General features: G+C 33.6%; 1 protein-coding gene across 2 annotated transcripts in view; it reads left to right on the top strand.

The window, feature by feature from the left end:
• Positions 1–12,448, top strand: part of FBXL5 (F-box and leucine rich repeat protein 5) — a 50,386-nt gene extending 37,938 nt beyond the window's left edge. The window contains exons 10-12 of one of the 2 annotated variants that reach the window (XM_059067241.2): positions 4,770–4,918; positions 11,307–11,364; positions 11,648–12,448. In XM_059067241.2, the coding sequence (XP_058923224.1) occupies positions 4,770–4,918; positions 11,307–11,364; positions 11,648–11,660 (220 nt within the window). In that variant the 3' untranslated portion in view covers positions 11,661–12,448. The remainder of the gene's footprint in view (positions 1–4,769; positions 4,919–11,306; positions 11,365–11,647) is intronic. The other variant, XM_059067243.2, reaches the window with a different exon arrangement.
• The last annotated feature ends 4,896 nt before the right edge of the window (positions 12,449–17,344 follow it).

Consider the following 17,344-nt stretch of genomic DNA (forward strand, 5'->3'; position numbering starts at 1 on the left):
GATTCTTGGCCCTTGCTTGCCTCTGTAGTTTATATCTTATTACCTTCTTTAAATCTCTTCCTTTTACTTCCTCACATCTTCATCTCTGCCAAAAAAGACAGCAAGTAGGTAAACATAAACATAACACACAAACACACAAAACCATCCTTTCTTTAACCATACTCAGCTATTTTCGTTTCCTCCAACATACAGGCATACCGTGTTTCATTGTACTTTGCTTTATTGTGCTTTGCAGATAATTGCGTTTTATACAAATTGAAGGTTTGTGGCAACCTTGTATTGAGCAGGGTCTGTCAGTGCCATTTTTCTAACGGTATTTGCTTGCTTCACATCTTTGTGTTGCACTTTAATTCTTCAGTATTTCAAACTTCCATTATTATTATATTTGTTATGGTGATCTGTGATCAGTGATCTCTGATGATACTACTGTAATTGTTTTGGAGTGCCACAAACCATGTAAGATGACAAACTTAATCGATAAATACTGTGTGTGTTCTGACTGCTTCAACTGGCTATTTCCCCATCTCTCTCCATCTTCTCCAGCCACCCTATTTCCTTAGACACAACAGTATTGAAATTAGGCCAATTAATAACCCTACAGTGGCCTCTAAGTATTCAAGTAAAATGAGTCACACATCTCTCACTTTGAATCAAAATCTAGAAATGATTAAGCTTGGTGAGGAAGGCACGTCAAAAGCCAAGCAAGATAGGCTGAAAGCTAGGTATTTTGCACCAAACAGTTAGCCAAGTTGTAAAAGCAAAGGAGAAGCTCTTGAAGGAAATTAAAAGTGATACTCCATTAAACACATGAATGATAAGAAAGCAAAACAGCCTTTTTGCTGGTAAGGAGAAAGTTTCAGTGGTCTGGATAGAAGATCAAACTAGCCACGGTATTCTTTTAAGCCAAAGCCTAATTCACAGCAAGAACCTAACTCTCTTCAGTTCTGTGAAGGCTGAGGTGAGGAAGCTGCAGAAGAAAAGTTGGAAGCGAACAGAGGTTGGTTCGTGAGAGTTAAGGAAAGAAGCCATAACATAAAAGTGCAAGGTGAGTACAGAGGAAAAGTCAGTGCCTGGCTTCAAAGGACAGGCTGACTCTTTTGTTAGGGGTTGATGCAGCTGGTGACTTTGTTGAAGCCAGTGCTTATTTAGTTTACCATTCTGAAAATCCTAGGGCCCTTAAGAATGATGCTAAATCTACTCTGCTTGTGCTCCGTAAATGAAACCACAAAGCCTGGATGACAGCACATCTGTTTACAACATGATTTACTGAATTTTTAAGCCCACTGTTGAGACCTACTGCTTAGGGAAAAAAAGGTTCCTTTCAAAATACTGCTCAGAGATAATGTACCTGGTCACCCAAGAGCTCTGATGGAGATGTACCACGAGATTAATGTTTTTTGCTGTTGTTTGTTTTATAAATTTATTTCTTTCTTTATTTTTTGCTGTGTTGGGTCTTCGTTGCCATGCATGGGCTTTCTGTAGTTGTGGCGAGCGGGGGCTACTCTTTGTTGCAGTGTGCGGGCTTTTCATTTCAGTGGCTTCTCTTGTCACAGAGCACAGGCTGTAGGCGTGCGGGCTTCTGTAGTTGGGGCACATGGGCTCAGTAGTTGTGGCTCATGGGCTCTAGAGCGCAGGCTCAGTAGTTGTGGTGCACGGGCTTACTTGCTCCATGACACGTGGGATCTTCCCAGACCAGGGATCGAACCTGTGTCCCCTGCATTGGCAGGCGATTCTTAACCACTGCGCCACCAGGGAAGTCCCTGAGATTAATGTTGTTTTCATGCCTGCTAACACAACATGCATTCTGCAGGCCATTGATCCAGGAGGCATTTCAACTTTCAAGGCTTACTATTTAAGAAAAACATTTTGTAAGGCTATGTAGCTGCCTTAGGTAGTGATTCCTCTGAGGCAGCTGGGCAGAGTAAATTGAAAACCTTCTTGAAAGGATTCACCATTCTAGATACGATGAAGAACATTTGTGATTCTTGGGAACATATCAAAATATCAACATTAACAGGATTTTAGAAGAAATTGATTACAGCCCTCATGAATAGTTGACTTTGAGGGGTTCAAGACTTCACTGGAGGAAGTAACTACAGGTTAGAAATAGCAAGAGAACTAGAATTAAAAGTAGAGTTATGAAAATGTGGCTGAATTATATCTGTGATAAAACTTTAATGGATAAGGAGTTGTTTCTTATGGATGAACAAAGAAAGTGGTTTCTTCCGATGGAATCTACTCCTGGTGAAAATGCTGTGAAGACTGTTGAAGTGGCAACAAAAGAATTAGAATATTACATAAACTTAATTGTTAAAGCAGTGGCAGGGTTTGAAAGTAATTGACTCCAATTTTGAAAGAAATAGGGTAAAATGCTACAGAGAAATTATTCGTGGAAGGAAGAGTCAGTCAATGCAGCAGAAGAAACTTCATTGTCTTATTTTAACAAACTGCCACGGCCACCCCAGCCTTCAGCCACCACCTCGATCATTCAGCAGCCGTCAGCATGGAGGCAAGACCCTCCACCAGCAAAAAGATTATAACTTGCTGCTGAAGGCTCAGATGATACAATAAGTATTTTTAGCAATTAGCAATAAAATAAAGTATTTTTAATTAAGGTATGCATATAGTTTTTTAGACATACTGCTATTGCATACTTAATAAACTACAGTATAATGTAAACATAACTTTTTAATATGCACCAGAAAACCAAAAAATTTGTGTGGCTTGCTTTATTGTGATATTCACTTTATTGCGGTGGTCTGGAACTCAACCTGCAATATCTCTGAGGTATGCCTGTACTGTATTTTTCTGTCTTCATACATTTGCATTTGCTCTCTAACAAACGTTTATTGGCTGACTTCTGTTCGTTTCTACCTCCATTCCAGTTTCAATGTCACTTTTTAAGGGAAATCTTTTGTGACCCCCGTTCCCCTCCCTCCACCAAGGCCCTTAAATACGTTCCCAGGAGAGCATTCATCATATGATATTTTAACTCCTTGTTTACTTTTGTCTTGTTTGACATCCCACTAGACTCAGGCCAGTGAATGCGTATACAGTTTACTCAAGTGTATTTGTGATATGAAGTTTTATATTCCATGCAGTCTGTCCTCAGTGTACTGAAAATTTTTAAGTTTTAGAACATGAAGCAGTTTCTGCTTCGAGATACCTTCTGAGATCTTTTAGACCACTTTTTAGAAGCTGTTTTATTTTTTATTCTGAGCTATTCAACTTTATAGGAAAAAAAGAATCAATAAACTTTAAACAATAGTCTTCCTCTAAAGATGTCTATCTGTAATTACTGTGGCCCAGTCAAGCCACTGAAGTTCTGAACTGCCACTGTTATTAATTTAAACTGTAGGAATGGATCAGGGATTCTATGATTTAAGAAAAAGTCCGTCTTTTTCAGTCAAAATATAAGGAGAAGTATGCATTTAAATCTCTCACGTGTATTGGGGTCTTGATAAGCTCTTTTTGATAGACCAGGTTTTTCTTTTAAACATGCAATGACAGAACATTAAAATGTATGTACTGATCTTTGTCTATCAGTGCCTCTCACTGAATATATAAATATTTCTATAGGTTATTCTAATTTCAGTAGTTTACATACTTTTACTTACCTTTACTTCCTAATTTCCATGTATCTGCATAATCATGCTATTTGTTTTTTTACTAAATTTATTATTAGTTTTTGGATAGTGCTGTCAAGATAGACTGTCCCTAGTTTTCCCAGTTTTTGCTGTTCTGTATGGAAAATTGATGTTCTCAGTTTTGCTCTTGATATTTTTCAGCTCTGCCATTGTCATTTCAGTCAGTTTCTCATTTTATCCTTTTTATATAAATTGTTTTTAAAAATTCTTCTAGGGTATGCCATGGAAAGCAATGTTTTCATTTTTACTGAAATGAAATTCACATTAAATTCATTCTTTTAAAGGGTACAAATCAGTGGTTTTAGTATACTTACAAGGTTGTCAACCATTACCACTATCAAATTAGAAACATTTTCATTAAATCAAAAAAAATATACTCATTAGCAGTCATTCTTCATTCCTCTTTACCCCCAGCCCCTGGTAGCCACTAATTTACTTTGTCTGTCTGTCTATTCTGCTTATTTTGGACATTTCATATAAGTGGAATTACATAGTATGTGGTCTTTTGTGTATGATTTTTTTCACTTAGCACGGTGTTTTCAAGGTTCATGCATGCTGTAGCATGTATCAGTACTTTATGGCTACATGATATTTATACTAAATTTTGTTTATCCACTCATTGATTAGTGGACATTTGGATTGTTTCCACTTTTTGGATATTATGAATAGTGCTGCTGTGAACATTTGTTTGCAAGTTTTTCTGTGAACATATGTTTTCACTTCTCTTGGGTATATGCTGATTCTGTAACTCTTTGAGGAACTGCCAAACTGTTTAGTAATTTTCTTGATAATTTTTACTTAGACAGTTTAGTAGGAGAGTGAAGATTACAATTCCAGGATTCATTACTTCCTTACTGTAAGAATTGAGTTACTGTAATGTTCTTATAAAGAACATTTCATAGACTTGTTTATTGAATGTCTTCAGAAATGTCTCTGTTAAATGTATCCTGCCTAAGGATGAAGTTAGTTGTCATGTTTTATAGAGATACTTTAATTTTTCATTACCAGATTGAAAGGTCTGTTAATAGTCCATTGGGCCATAGGAATACATAAGTTTTCATAGATTTTACAATACATTTTAATTGTTAATATATTCTAATTGTTGAATTGCTTCTCTTACAGGGTTTTGACTCTGGGAGGAGGGCTACCTTATTTGGAGCACCTTAATCTCTCTGGTTGTCTTACTGTAACTGGTGCAGGCCTGCAGGATTTGGTTTCAGCATGTCCTTCTCTAAATGATGAATACTTTTACTACTGTGACAACATTAACGGTAATGCCTTTTAACAATGGGATAATTTTGGAGGAGTTGATTTAAAAATTTTTAACAGTTCTGAAAATTCTTAGGGTTTCTATTTTGTGTTCTAGATTTCTAATTACCAAACATTTTTATTTTCAGGTTTAGTCTGAAAGATAAGTTTTCTTATCTTTCTAAAGATAAGTTTTCTTTTGGAGAGATATCTCAACTATCCATTCTGCCAGATTTTAGAAATATGTAATAGTTTAATCAATCCAAAGTGATAAGTTTTTATAGAATTACTAAAATTCTTATAAAATTTTGGGAAATTCCTCTAGAGTGAAAGAGCACTCATTAACAATACAGAGTATTGCTGTTCTAGATACACCTAATTCTTAGGGATGATAGAGTCAGTTTTCTTGTAGGACAAGAAAAGTTCATAATGTAGTAGAAAAAGGAGGACTTTGGTAATGTGAACTCCTCAGGGACCCTGAATCTGGTTCCAAATAAATTTCTTAGAAGATTGAGGAGGATGGTGAGTGTGGTATTGGGAGGAGGCTGAAGTGCTTTAAATGTGATTAAAATTCCTATAGTATTATGGAGATTGATCCCTGAACCTACTTTTAACAACCATCAGGTAAACATTTGTTGATTTTTTTGTTTTGTTTTATTTTTTAAGCCTATTCCTGCCCTGAAATGGGACTGTTTAATGTGCTTTTTCAAAGTACGTTCAGTGCCCTGTTGGGCATTTGATAATCACTGGTAGAGACTGAAGTCCTGAAGCATAAAAAGCTTCTCCTCAATTATTAGTAAGCAAGTCAACCTCCTGTATTTATAATTGGAAAAAATTTACATAGTTCAGATTCTACTGTGTCTTTTTACATCATGTATTGTTATTTTTGAGAGTCCAGTTCATCTTAAGATCATGGGAAGATAAACGGAGTCTCTCAGGCAGAAAAAGTGACTGATGCCAGCAAGACTAGAGGCATAGTATCTTCTTTAACGACATAGCAGTAGGCAGAGAAGTTAGCAAATCTGCTGTTTTCTCAGAGATTAGATTTTTCTTAAAATGTATATGAAGAGACAGGAGATAGCAGCTCTTTTGTTTCTTGAATCACATTGGTGATGCAGGAGATGACCTCCCATGTTCTTGAAATAGCAACACTAACTTCGAGCATTTTTTTGCTCTCTGTTGCCTTTAGTGTATAAGAAGGAATGGGGAAAATTAACTAAAATGTTGCAACCTGCTAAGTGTAGAAAAGAAAGTGTGAGTGCTACGGTGCAGCACTTGCTTCTTTTGGGGATGCAATGAAGATATATATATTTTAATACATGGTTATGTCATTGTAGATTCACTGTTGTACTTACTAAGGCTTATAGGATATATTATGAAAAGTAATCAGTAAGCAATTATTTTTTGTAAGAAGAACACCTTATTGGTAGGTTTCATTTGAATTGTCTGCACTGATTTCAGCATAGGTTATGCTGGTGGGAATAAATCTCAGAACCTAATTTGTTATACTTATTTTGGGGTATATAGATGTTATTGGATTGGTGGGGGGATTGGGTTTCACTTCATTTTTATGATCTGCCTACTACTTTTGTGTGTGTGTGTGGTTTTTTAAAAAAACTTCTTGAAATAATTTAGGTGTTGAGATAAAGTTAAATACTTAAAAACTTTTGCACTTTGTTAGTATGTTAGAATTTGTTTCATCTTGGCTGGTTTTGAATATATAAATATTAAAGTGTTCCAAAGGAGCTGCTACATTCTTTTTGTTGAATGTTAAGATTTTAATGAGTGGTAATTTTCAATAAATGAATTTTAATGAACATATCTGACTTTAAAATGTTTGGAAGGAAATTGACCGTGCTTGTATAATCCAATACCAAGTCTCATTTACAGCTTCTTAAAGCATGATTTGGGGGAAATGGAAATCCTTTAAAGTTTCCAGGGTGAATTGTCATGTGAATTTACGTTCCAGAGTTCCAGCCAGTTGCTCTTTAAAGCAATGCCCTGATACAATCTTTTCCTTAAAAGGCCATTTGGACACTAGAAAGTGGTAGAATAAAGTTGCATTGTATCCAGTTTTGCAAGATGACACGGGATTCATCCAGTATCTTTCATTACAATTCAACTTGTACAATAAATACTTAGTGACTGTGAATATTTAGCTCCCTTTTTAATTATTATTTTTTTATTATTTCTGAAAGTAGTCAATATTTTTATACACGTTCTTAAACTAATAGGGAGCATATTTAGGTGACACATTATATTTTAATATTTGAGAGTAACACTTAACTAAAAATACTTTTGTCAAAAGAGAGTTTACATAGTTAACTACCAGGTTACTAACTAAAAGAAGTAAATGCTGATAAATAATATTCATTAACTAAAAAGTGATAAGTAAAACAAAATTTTCTGTTTCCTAAGCATTAGCAGAGATTTTGGAGAAGATAAATTAGTAATCAGATATTCAAACAGTGTCTGCTGTGAGCAAGACACTGTACTAAGCATTAACATAAAATGCCTTTTTTATTCTTCTTAATGATTCTTCATGACATTTAAATTTGTTATTTGATTGATAAAAAAGTTAAGCTTTAAGTATAAAAAAAAGGCTTCTTAGCCCTAACATTAAAAAAATTCCTTGTCATTTAAGAAGTGTTAGATGGAATTGCCTAGTTTTAGAGCTCTGAAGAACATTTGAACAATGACAGCAAATAAACTTGTACTGATTTGCATTTCAATGTATGTTTAATTTATGAATTAAGATAGATTAGATCATAGTAGGTGACACAGTTTCAGATGATTTGCTCTCTTATGTTTCTAATTTAAGTTAAAGAGGAATTAAAGGTAAGTGAAGGTAAGTGCAGATATACAGCATAAGTAATATGCTTAAAATCTAGGAAAAACAAACAACTCAGTAATAAAAATTTGGGAAAATAACAATAGCTACCATTATAGCTCTTCTTAACTAATATTTTAAAAAATGCTTTCTTACAAAATTTATTTTTACCATGCATTGAAAGATTTTATTTAATGATTATGCAAATGTTATTTTTCTGTTTTCTTTATTATCCTTTACCGTAATTTAGCCCTCGTCTATTATAACCATTGGGTTTATTATCTCATATCAAGATCGACATTTACTGGTGATAAGTCAAATGTTTACCTTTGAAATTCCGTGTCTGTGGAAGCACAGCTGTCTACTTGAGATATTTGGCAACCCCAACATATCTTAGTCATGTTTCTTTCCAATTCTACCTTACTTTTTCTGTCGTTTATTTATTCTGTTGTCCATTTATTCCCTTTTTAAAATAGTCCTGTGATGCTTAAGGGTCTTAACTGTTAACATTGCTTATGATTTCCATGCTTTGGAAATTGCTTTTTCCCTTGTTTTCTACAGTATGAAACTAACTTACAAACAGCGGTTGTCTTCACTTTTGCTTTGTCCTAGGCCTTCAACAAAATAAAACCCATTCATGGATGATATCACTTTTATGGATTTTTAGGATCAGTCACCTGGAATGTCATTCACCTTATGATGGGATTGTAGTTTTGAGGTAGTTAGTATTACAGTTGTTGGTTAAGTATAATTTATGCCCTTAGATTTCCATTGAAACTAAGATATTCTGGTGTGTATCTGAGAAAGGGAGAACATTTTATAGCAATATGAGTGTGAACTTTGTTTTGTGATGAATAAGGAGATGCTGACAGATACCAGGATAGGGTTACTTTCTACCTAATATAGGACACATATTTTTATTCCTACATTTTTCTTCCCATATTATCCCTACTTCCATCCCTTAGACTTTGCGAGCAAAAAGTGACTCAGGTCACCAGAGTGGAGACTGAGGATCCTGGGCCTCTGTTTTTTGGGGAGGTTGGTGAAAAACTGTGTGGTACAGGCATACCTCAGAGATATTGTGAGTTTGGTTCCATAATAAAGTGAATATTGCAATAAAGTGAGCCACGTGAATATTTTGGTTTCCCAGTGTATATAAAAGTTATGTTTGCACTGTACTGTAGTCTGTTAGGTGCAAAAGCATTGTCTAAAAAAAGCAATGTACATACTTTAATTTAAAAATACTTTTTTGCTAAAAAATTTTAACCATCATCTGAGCCTTCAGTGAGTCATAGTGGTAACATCAAAGATCACTGATCACAGATGACCATAACAAATATAATAATAATGAAAAAGCTTGAAATATTGTGAGAATTACCAAAATGTGCCAGAGAGACAAGAAGTGAGCAAATGCTGTTGGAAAAATGGTGCCGATAGACTTGCTCAGTGCAAGGTTGCCACACACTGTTAGTTTGTAAAAAATGCAGTATCTGTAAAGTGCAGTACAGTGAAGCACAATTAAATGAAGTATGCCTGTGTTTGGAAAAATATGAATCTTTTGATTAGATTCCTTGATCCAGTTGGCTCCTTTTTAATGGGAGCCATTAATTAAATGGCTCCCATTTAATTTTCGCTCTTGAAACCCAGTAGCATACTTTACTTTGATTGCTTTCAGCCATCGCTTATGATTTTTCCCTAGGCCACTGATTTCAGTATAAAATTTCTTCCTTACCTTTCTGTCCTTTTAAAAATAAGAGTATAGACATTTTGATTTAGCGAGTTTCAGTTTGGAATATTGTACCAAAGTCTCCATGTCTCTTTCCTCATATTTCTCCCTTCCAAAAAAGTTAGAATAGCATTATATACTGAGAAAATGATAGGTATGTTTTTGCAAAAGCCACCAGTTTAAGCATTTCATCACAGGGACTGTGTCAGGGCAGGGCAATGATAGTGAGGTAGGAGATTGGCTCTTGGAGAAAGGCTCTACTAGGTGATTGGCAGGCAAAGCAGTAACCAGTGCAAGGGATGAGGAAAGGCAAACTAAAAGGGGAAGGTGGGGAATATCAGTTAAAGCTGAAAATGTATTCAAAGGGAGAACCTGGTCAAAGGTTGTCAGTGCGAGAAGATTTTCAAACCACTAGAGCATTTCTAATAAATATATGATAATATGTACTAAGAAATTTCATTTTGACTCTTTAAGATGACTAGCATTGTGTCTTAAGAGAAAATAGTCTTAACAAAAATGCTACTTTATGAATTTTAAGTATTTGACACATTTAATTTTTCATTTTCAAAATAGAATAGATTTTAATTTCGATTATATAAAAAATAAGCTTATGGTAGTTCAATTTTATATTTGAAATGACTTTAAACTTTTATTATCGAACATTTAAAATATACAAATATAATAATATAAAGAAGCTTTATGGATCATTGGCTTCAGCAGTTATAAACCTGTGGCCAGTCTTTTTTCATATACCATTGCCCATTCCCATACCTGCTCCCTGTATCCCAGGCATTATATTACTTTAAAAGTTAAGCATAAGTATTTGAAAATAAATGAAATCATAAGCTATTGCAGTTCCACTATGCTTGTAAAGTTCATTAGTTTCTTTTCTTACTTAAAGATACGTTATTATTTCCATCAGTGAAATATATGGATGCTATATACTTCATTGATTGTATATCCTAAGAAATTAGTACTTTGTATTTTGTATATTGCCATTTCAGGAATATAAAAAAAAGTTAAATTCTGGTAAATAAGTGTGTTCTATGTGTTTATTTGCAAGTAGTTATTTTCTTATGTTGGTATTAGCATAATTGCCTTCTTTTGCAATGGATTGCTACTTCAAAAAAAACAAAGCTAATTTAACATATTTTTCTAAGTTAGTCTTGATATCATTCCAGGGTACTGTGATGTTTCAATTATAATCCATTTGATAAAATAAATATTATTTTCTATAATAAAATTATATTTCATGTACTTTTATGGTCCTTACGTATCAAAAATGCAAGTATTTTGGTTCTAATTGATGAAAGAACTAATAATTAACTTTGTTCATGGTGCAGACATACCGAAAAGCTTCAGTATAGTTAAAATGTCTTTTTCCACATTTGCTTGCCTTTATGAAAACTGTGATTCATTCAGAGTACTTGACATTTGAATATGCGCCATGATATCTCTTTGATACTTTCTAATTCTCAACTATGTTCTCTAATGAATCTTTTAATCTAGTGTCTGGGTAGCATAATGTGATTGGAATAAAATGTCAGTTATTCTACAAATGTATTATTACTTTTCTTTGTAATTGAATCATAATTTTTATTATGTCTTAGATATGTTTTTAATTATTCATTCTTTACATATTTAATTCTGGAAGATAATTTCATCTAGCCCTATCACATGATTTATTTTGGGTACAGATGTTAAATAACAATATGGCAAATATGTTAAGGCTATATCTACGTAGTTTATTTTTAACAAAAATTTTGAATATAATATTTATTATAATTGCTCAATACTGGATTCTTTAGCTTTTCTATTACAGATAAGGTTGTTTTTGTCTTAATTATATTTCTAGGAAAGATGTTCATGATACAAGAAATCCATTGTGAAGTTATCGTGGCAGTCTTGCTTCTGTGGGTTATCACTTTTCTTCTTGGATTTTTTATTTTGTAAGATTGTTGCCAAAAAATTACTTCTTTTCATTCTTCTTTTTCATTTACCTATATTAATTAAAGTCAAAGGGCTGTTGGTGATTTTTGTGCTGAATAATTTTTTATACACTCATTGTGGTATTTTACTTCTATGTTACAAATGTATTACTAGTTAAAAAAAATAAGTGTTTTACTTCTTTCATTAGCAAGATTATTTTTGTGTGATAAGAAATTCCTCCTTTCACACTTTTCTGTTTTCATACAGGTCCTCATGCTGACACCGCCAGTGGATGCCAGAATTTGCAGTGTGGTTTTCGAGCCTGCTGCCGCTCTGGCGAATGACCCTTGACTTCTGACCTTTGTCTACTTCATTTAGCTGAGCAGGCTTCCTTTCATGCACTTTACTTATAGCACATTTCTTGTGTTAATCATCCCTTTTTGAGTGTGACTTGTTTTGGCCCCATTTCTTACAGCCTCGGAAATCTTAATTTACCAGTGAATTGTACAGTGTTGTTTCTCTTGCAAATCATATTTTTGTTTTAGAAAGGGATTAGGTCTTTTCATAGGGTGAGAACAATTTTATCAGATTTCTTTTAAGCTAAATATTTTTTAAAAAATGTCACTAATGCCATGCCATTTAAAGTATTTTTTAGATTATTTTGAGTTTTGAAGTCAATGGGTTATTGGTTCTCTTCATAGATAAACACTGTACCAAGTCTTGCAGATCTTTTCAGACATACAGATTTGAAGTTTTATTTTCAGAGACTGCACATTTTGGAAACCAGTCTCTTTTCCATAATGTTTCCTTTATTTGAACAATTCTCAGAGGGCCAATTCAAACATATCCACATATAAGATTCTTTAAGATTATAAAATAAATTGGCTTCTTGGTGTTAGCTCAGGGAGCTGGCACAGCACCAGTGTCTTTGTATTTGCTTTCTTCAAAGACCCCTGGTTCCCACCACTGTCCGTAAATTGTCACATTTGGGGGAGGGGTTTTTAAAAGTTCCACAGTCATTTGAAGAAATGTATAAATAAAATCTACTTTGAGGACTTTACCAAGTAATTTCTTTTGTGTTTTGATTTTGTTGTATATCTCAATCCAGGGTTACTTTACTGTGAAATAGGACTAAATAAGTCTTTTGAACGCCCATGAAATCATGACCCTGACAAATGAATACTTTTAGACAGATACCTGATTTTATTGAGCTGGATTGTCTTTTTGAAATTTATTGTGCAGTAGTCAGAATTTGAATTTGTAAGCTTATCTTCATTGCTGTTTGAAATAATAATTGGAATGGAGACCTGTTATTCAGAAAGGCACATATTGACTCAATTTTATGTCATGCTATGTATAATTTACGTCACAGAGAAGAGAATAGTCAGCAGCATGCCATCTATTTTTATAAATATCTGTAAGGCTGTGGAAGAGGAGTTAATCTTGCAGTTATGTTCTTTGTGGTCCCAGGTATTTTTTGTTTGTTTTATTGAGGAAGAGGAAGAGTAGGAAAGATATAAACTATAGATAGACAGATTTCATTTCAGGCTAAGGGAAAACTATTTTACACAGAGTTGTCTAAAGATGAAGGAAGAAACATTTGATGAGAAAATAAATGAGAAGTCACTCTGCTTTTAAATTTAACTAACGTTTGAACTAAATACCGTGAGGGAAGATCACCTCTAAGGAAGGACATCTAATGACTCTGAAATTTCACTTTTCTCTAAGAGTTCTCTCATTTTGATTCCATTGCTGTTAACATTTGTGAAATATAAGATGGAACCCCTCAGGTTTCTTGTATGGAGGATAGGGCAGCTGTAGAAGCAGACCATCTTAACCTTTAAGTTTGTGTCTCAACTTAAGTCCTCATGCCTCTTGTGGCACTACTGCGCCTAGCCGCCTCCTTTAAAAGTCTGGCCTAAGCACAAAGGAAAAAACGTTCTGGATTCCCTTAGAGAACTTGAGAGGAAATCTGAGTTTAGTGAACTAACAGTTACAGGGTCACAAGTTTTATTTTGTAGGTTGACTGTTTTGTTGTGACTGTACTTTTATTTCCTTAAGTGTTTAATAAAGTTTATTTGAAAAGTTGACATCAGGGACTATTTCAAGAAAACAAACTAAAATAAGTCTTTTGGAGTGACTCCCATCCAACTGCATCGTAAAATTAGTCATCTATAACCAGGTCCCAAGTCATCAAGGGAGTACTCAAGTTGATACCCATGTAATCAGAAAACAGTGTAATATTTGGGGAGTAAAGTTTTTGATAATACTTAATGGAAAAAATCATGATTAAATGATATTTTGGGACTTGGCTTAAATGTTATTCTTCATAAATTAATTAATTTGAGCAGCTGATTTCCCAGGGGTTCCAGGTAATTGAGGTGCCCCCCTTTTGCCTTGTCCTGTGCTACTTGATGTTAGAAAACCATTAAATAGGACTTGGCAGTCTTGAACCAAACTGACTTCAACATGTGAGCACATTGCATGTGGAAACTCACTGTTTTTCTACCACCCCCACTACACCCACCCATTTCATGGGGAGATGGCATAATCTGCATTTAACTTTTAAATATTACTGCTGTCTCCATTATTAAGGATAGTTAATGCTTTAAAATTTCTTCTAAATTTATTTTTCATTGAAATATAGTTGATGTACAATATTATGTTAGTTTCAAGTGTACTGCGTAATGACCTGACACTTGCATACATTATGAAATGATCACTGTGGTAAGTCTGGTAACCATCTCTACTTATATAAAGTTATTACTGTATTATTGACCATACTCCTTATACTATATATTACATCCCCATGACTTATATAACAGGGTTTGTACCTCTTAATCTCCTTCCCCTATTTCCCCTACCCTCCTCCCTTCTTGCAACCACTGGTTTGTTTTCTGTATCTATGAGACTGTTTTTGTTTTGTTTTTAGGTTCGACATATAAGTAAAATCATGTCATATTTGTCTTTCTCTGTCTGACTTATTTCACTTAGTATCCTCTAGATCCATCCATGTTGTCTCAAGTGGCAAGATTCTTTTTTAATGGCTGAGTAATACTATATATATATATATATATATGTATGTATGTATGTTTATCCATTTATCTTTCCATGGACTCTCAGGTTACTTCCATCTTGTGGCTATTATAAATAATGCAAAAAATTTATATTATTTGTAACTTACATTATTAAATTATATATAATTATATTATATAATTAATATAACAATTATGTAACAATTATAAATGTTAATTTTATAATATAATTAAATATAAAATAGTAATTATATTTATATTATTTATAATAATATAAATAATGCAGCAGTGAACATTGGAGTGCATATAACTTTTTGAATGTGTTTTTGTTTTCTTTGGATAAATACTCAGAAGTGAAATTACTGACAGTTCTATTTTAAATTTTTTGAGGATTCTCCATACTGTTTTCCATAGGGGCTACACCAATTTGCAATCCCACCAGTAGTGCATGAGGGTTCACTTTTCTCCACATCTTTACCAACACTTGTTATTTGTTGTCTTTTTGTTGGCAGCCATTCTGACAGGTGTGAGATGGTATCTCATTGTGGTTTTGATTTGCATTTCCCTGGTAATTAATGATGAACATATTTTTATGTGTCTGTTGGCCATTGGTATGTCTTATTTGGAAAAATGTCTATTCAGGTCTGCTGCCCATTTTTTAATCTGTTTTTTTTTTTTTTTTGATGTCAAGTTGTATGAGTTCTTTGTATATTTTGGATATTAACCCTTTGTCAAATATATCATTTGCAAATATCTTCTCCCATTAAGTAGGCTGCCTTTTTGTTTTGTTGAGAGTTCTTTTTGGTTTTTTGCATGCAAAAGCTCTTTAGTTTGATGTAGCCTCATTTGCTTATTTTTGCTTTTATTGCCCTTTCCTGAGGAGACATATCCAAGCTATTGGTAAGACCAGTGTCAAAGAGCATACTGCTGAGTTTTCTTCTGGGAACTTTATGGTTTCGGGTCCTTACATTTAAGTCTTTAATCCATTTTGAGTTTTTTTTTTGTATTTGTTGTGAGAAAGTCCAGTTTGATTCTTTTTTAATGTAGCTCTCCAGTTTTCCCAATACTGTTTATTGAAGAGGACGTCTTTTTCCCATTTATATTCTTGCCTCCTTTGTCATAGATTAATTGATCATATAAGTGTGAATTTACTTCTGGATTCTATTCTGTTCCATTGATCTGTGTGTCTGTTTTTTATGCCAGCACCATACTGTTTTGATTACTGTAGCTTTGTAGTATGGTTTGAAGTCAGGAAGCCTGATACCTCCAGCTTTGTTCTTCTTTCTCATGATTGTTTTGGCTGTTCAAGGTCTTTTGTGTTTCCATTTAATTTTAGGATTATTTGTTTAGTTTTGTGACAAATGCTATTGGTATTTTGGCAGAGAGAGATAGCATTGAATGTAGTAGGGTCATTTTAACAATATTAATTCCTCCAATTCATGAGTATGGTATATCTTTCTACTTGTGTTTTTTTCAATTTCTTTCATCAGTGTCTTATAGTTTTCCAAGCTATACCCACCTTAAATGGATGTTGAATTTTGTCAGAAACTTTTTCTGCATCTCTTGAAGTGATTATATGATTTTTATTATTCAGTTTCTTAAGGCTATCACATTCATTGATTTGCAGATATTGAATCATCCTTGCATCCCTGGGATAAATTCCGCTTGATCATGGTTTTCGATTATTTTAACATATTGTTGAATTTGGTTTGCTAATACTTTCTTGAGGATTTTTGCATCTATGTTCATCAGTGACATTGGCCTGTCATTTTCTTTTGCATGTGTTGTCTTTGGTTTTGGTATCAGGGTGATGCTGTCCTTGTAGAATGAGTTTGGAAGCATTTTTCTCCTCTGAAGTTTTTTGGAATAGTTGAGAGGGATGGATGTTAACTCCTCTTTAAATTTTTGGTGGAACTCACCAGTGAAGCCATCTGGTCCTGGACTTCTGTTTCTGGGAGTTTTTTTGGTTACTGATTCAGTTTCATTACTGGTAATTGGTCTGTTCATATTTTCTGTTTCTTCCTAATTTAGTCATGGGATATTGTACATTTCTAGGAATTCCATTTCTTCTAGGTTGTCTATTTTATTGACATATAATTGTTCTCAATATAATCTCTTACGATGCTTTGTGTTCCTGTGGTGTTAGCTATAACTTCTCTTCTTTCATTTTTTATTTTATTTGTACTCTCTTTTTATGTTGATGAGTCTGGATAAAGTTTTATCAATTTTGTTTATCTTTCAAAGAACCAACTCTTAGTTTCATTGATGTTTTCTATTGTTTTTTAGTCTCTATCTCATTTATTTTCCTCTGATCTTTATTATTTCTTCCTTTCAGCTAACTTTGGGTTTTGTTTGTTCTTCTTTTTCTAGTTCCTTTGGATATAAGCTTAAATTTTTATTTGAGATTTTTCTTGTTTCCTGAGGTGGGCTTGTATCGCTATAAACTTGCCTCTTAGAACTGTTTTTGCTGAGTACCATAGACACTGGATCATTGTGTTTCCATTTTCATTTGTCTCCAGGTATTTTTTAAATTTCTTTTTTGATTTCTTCAGTGATCCATTGGATGTTTAGTAGCATATTGTTTAGCCTCCATGTGCTTGTGTGTGGGTTGTTTTGGTTTATTTTTAGTTTAGTTTAGTTTAGTTTAGTTTAGTTGATTTTTAGTCTTACAGCATTGTAGTTGGAAAAGATGCTTGATATGATTTCAGTCTTCTTAAATTTACTGAAACTTGTTTTTGGCCTAGCACGTGATCTCTCCTGGAGAATGTTCCATGTGCACTTGAAAAGAATGTGTGTCGTGCTGCATTTGGATAGTATGTTCTCTATATATTTAAAATCCATCTAGTGTAATGTATCATTTAAGGCCAGTGTTTCCTTATTGCTTTTTTGTCTGGATGATCTGTTCATTGATGTGAGTGGGGTTTTAAAG

The sequence above is a fragment of the Kogia breviceps genome, chromosome 6 (assembly GCF_026419965.1).
Source record: "Kogia breviceps isolate mKogBre1 chromosome 6, mKogBre1 haplotype 1, whole genome shotgun sequence".
Taxonomy (NCBI): Eukaryota; Metazoa; Chordata; class Mammalia; order Artiodactyla; family Physeteridae; genus Kogia; species Kogia breviceps.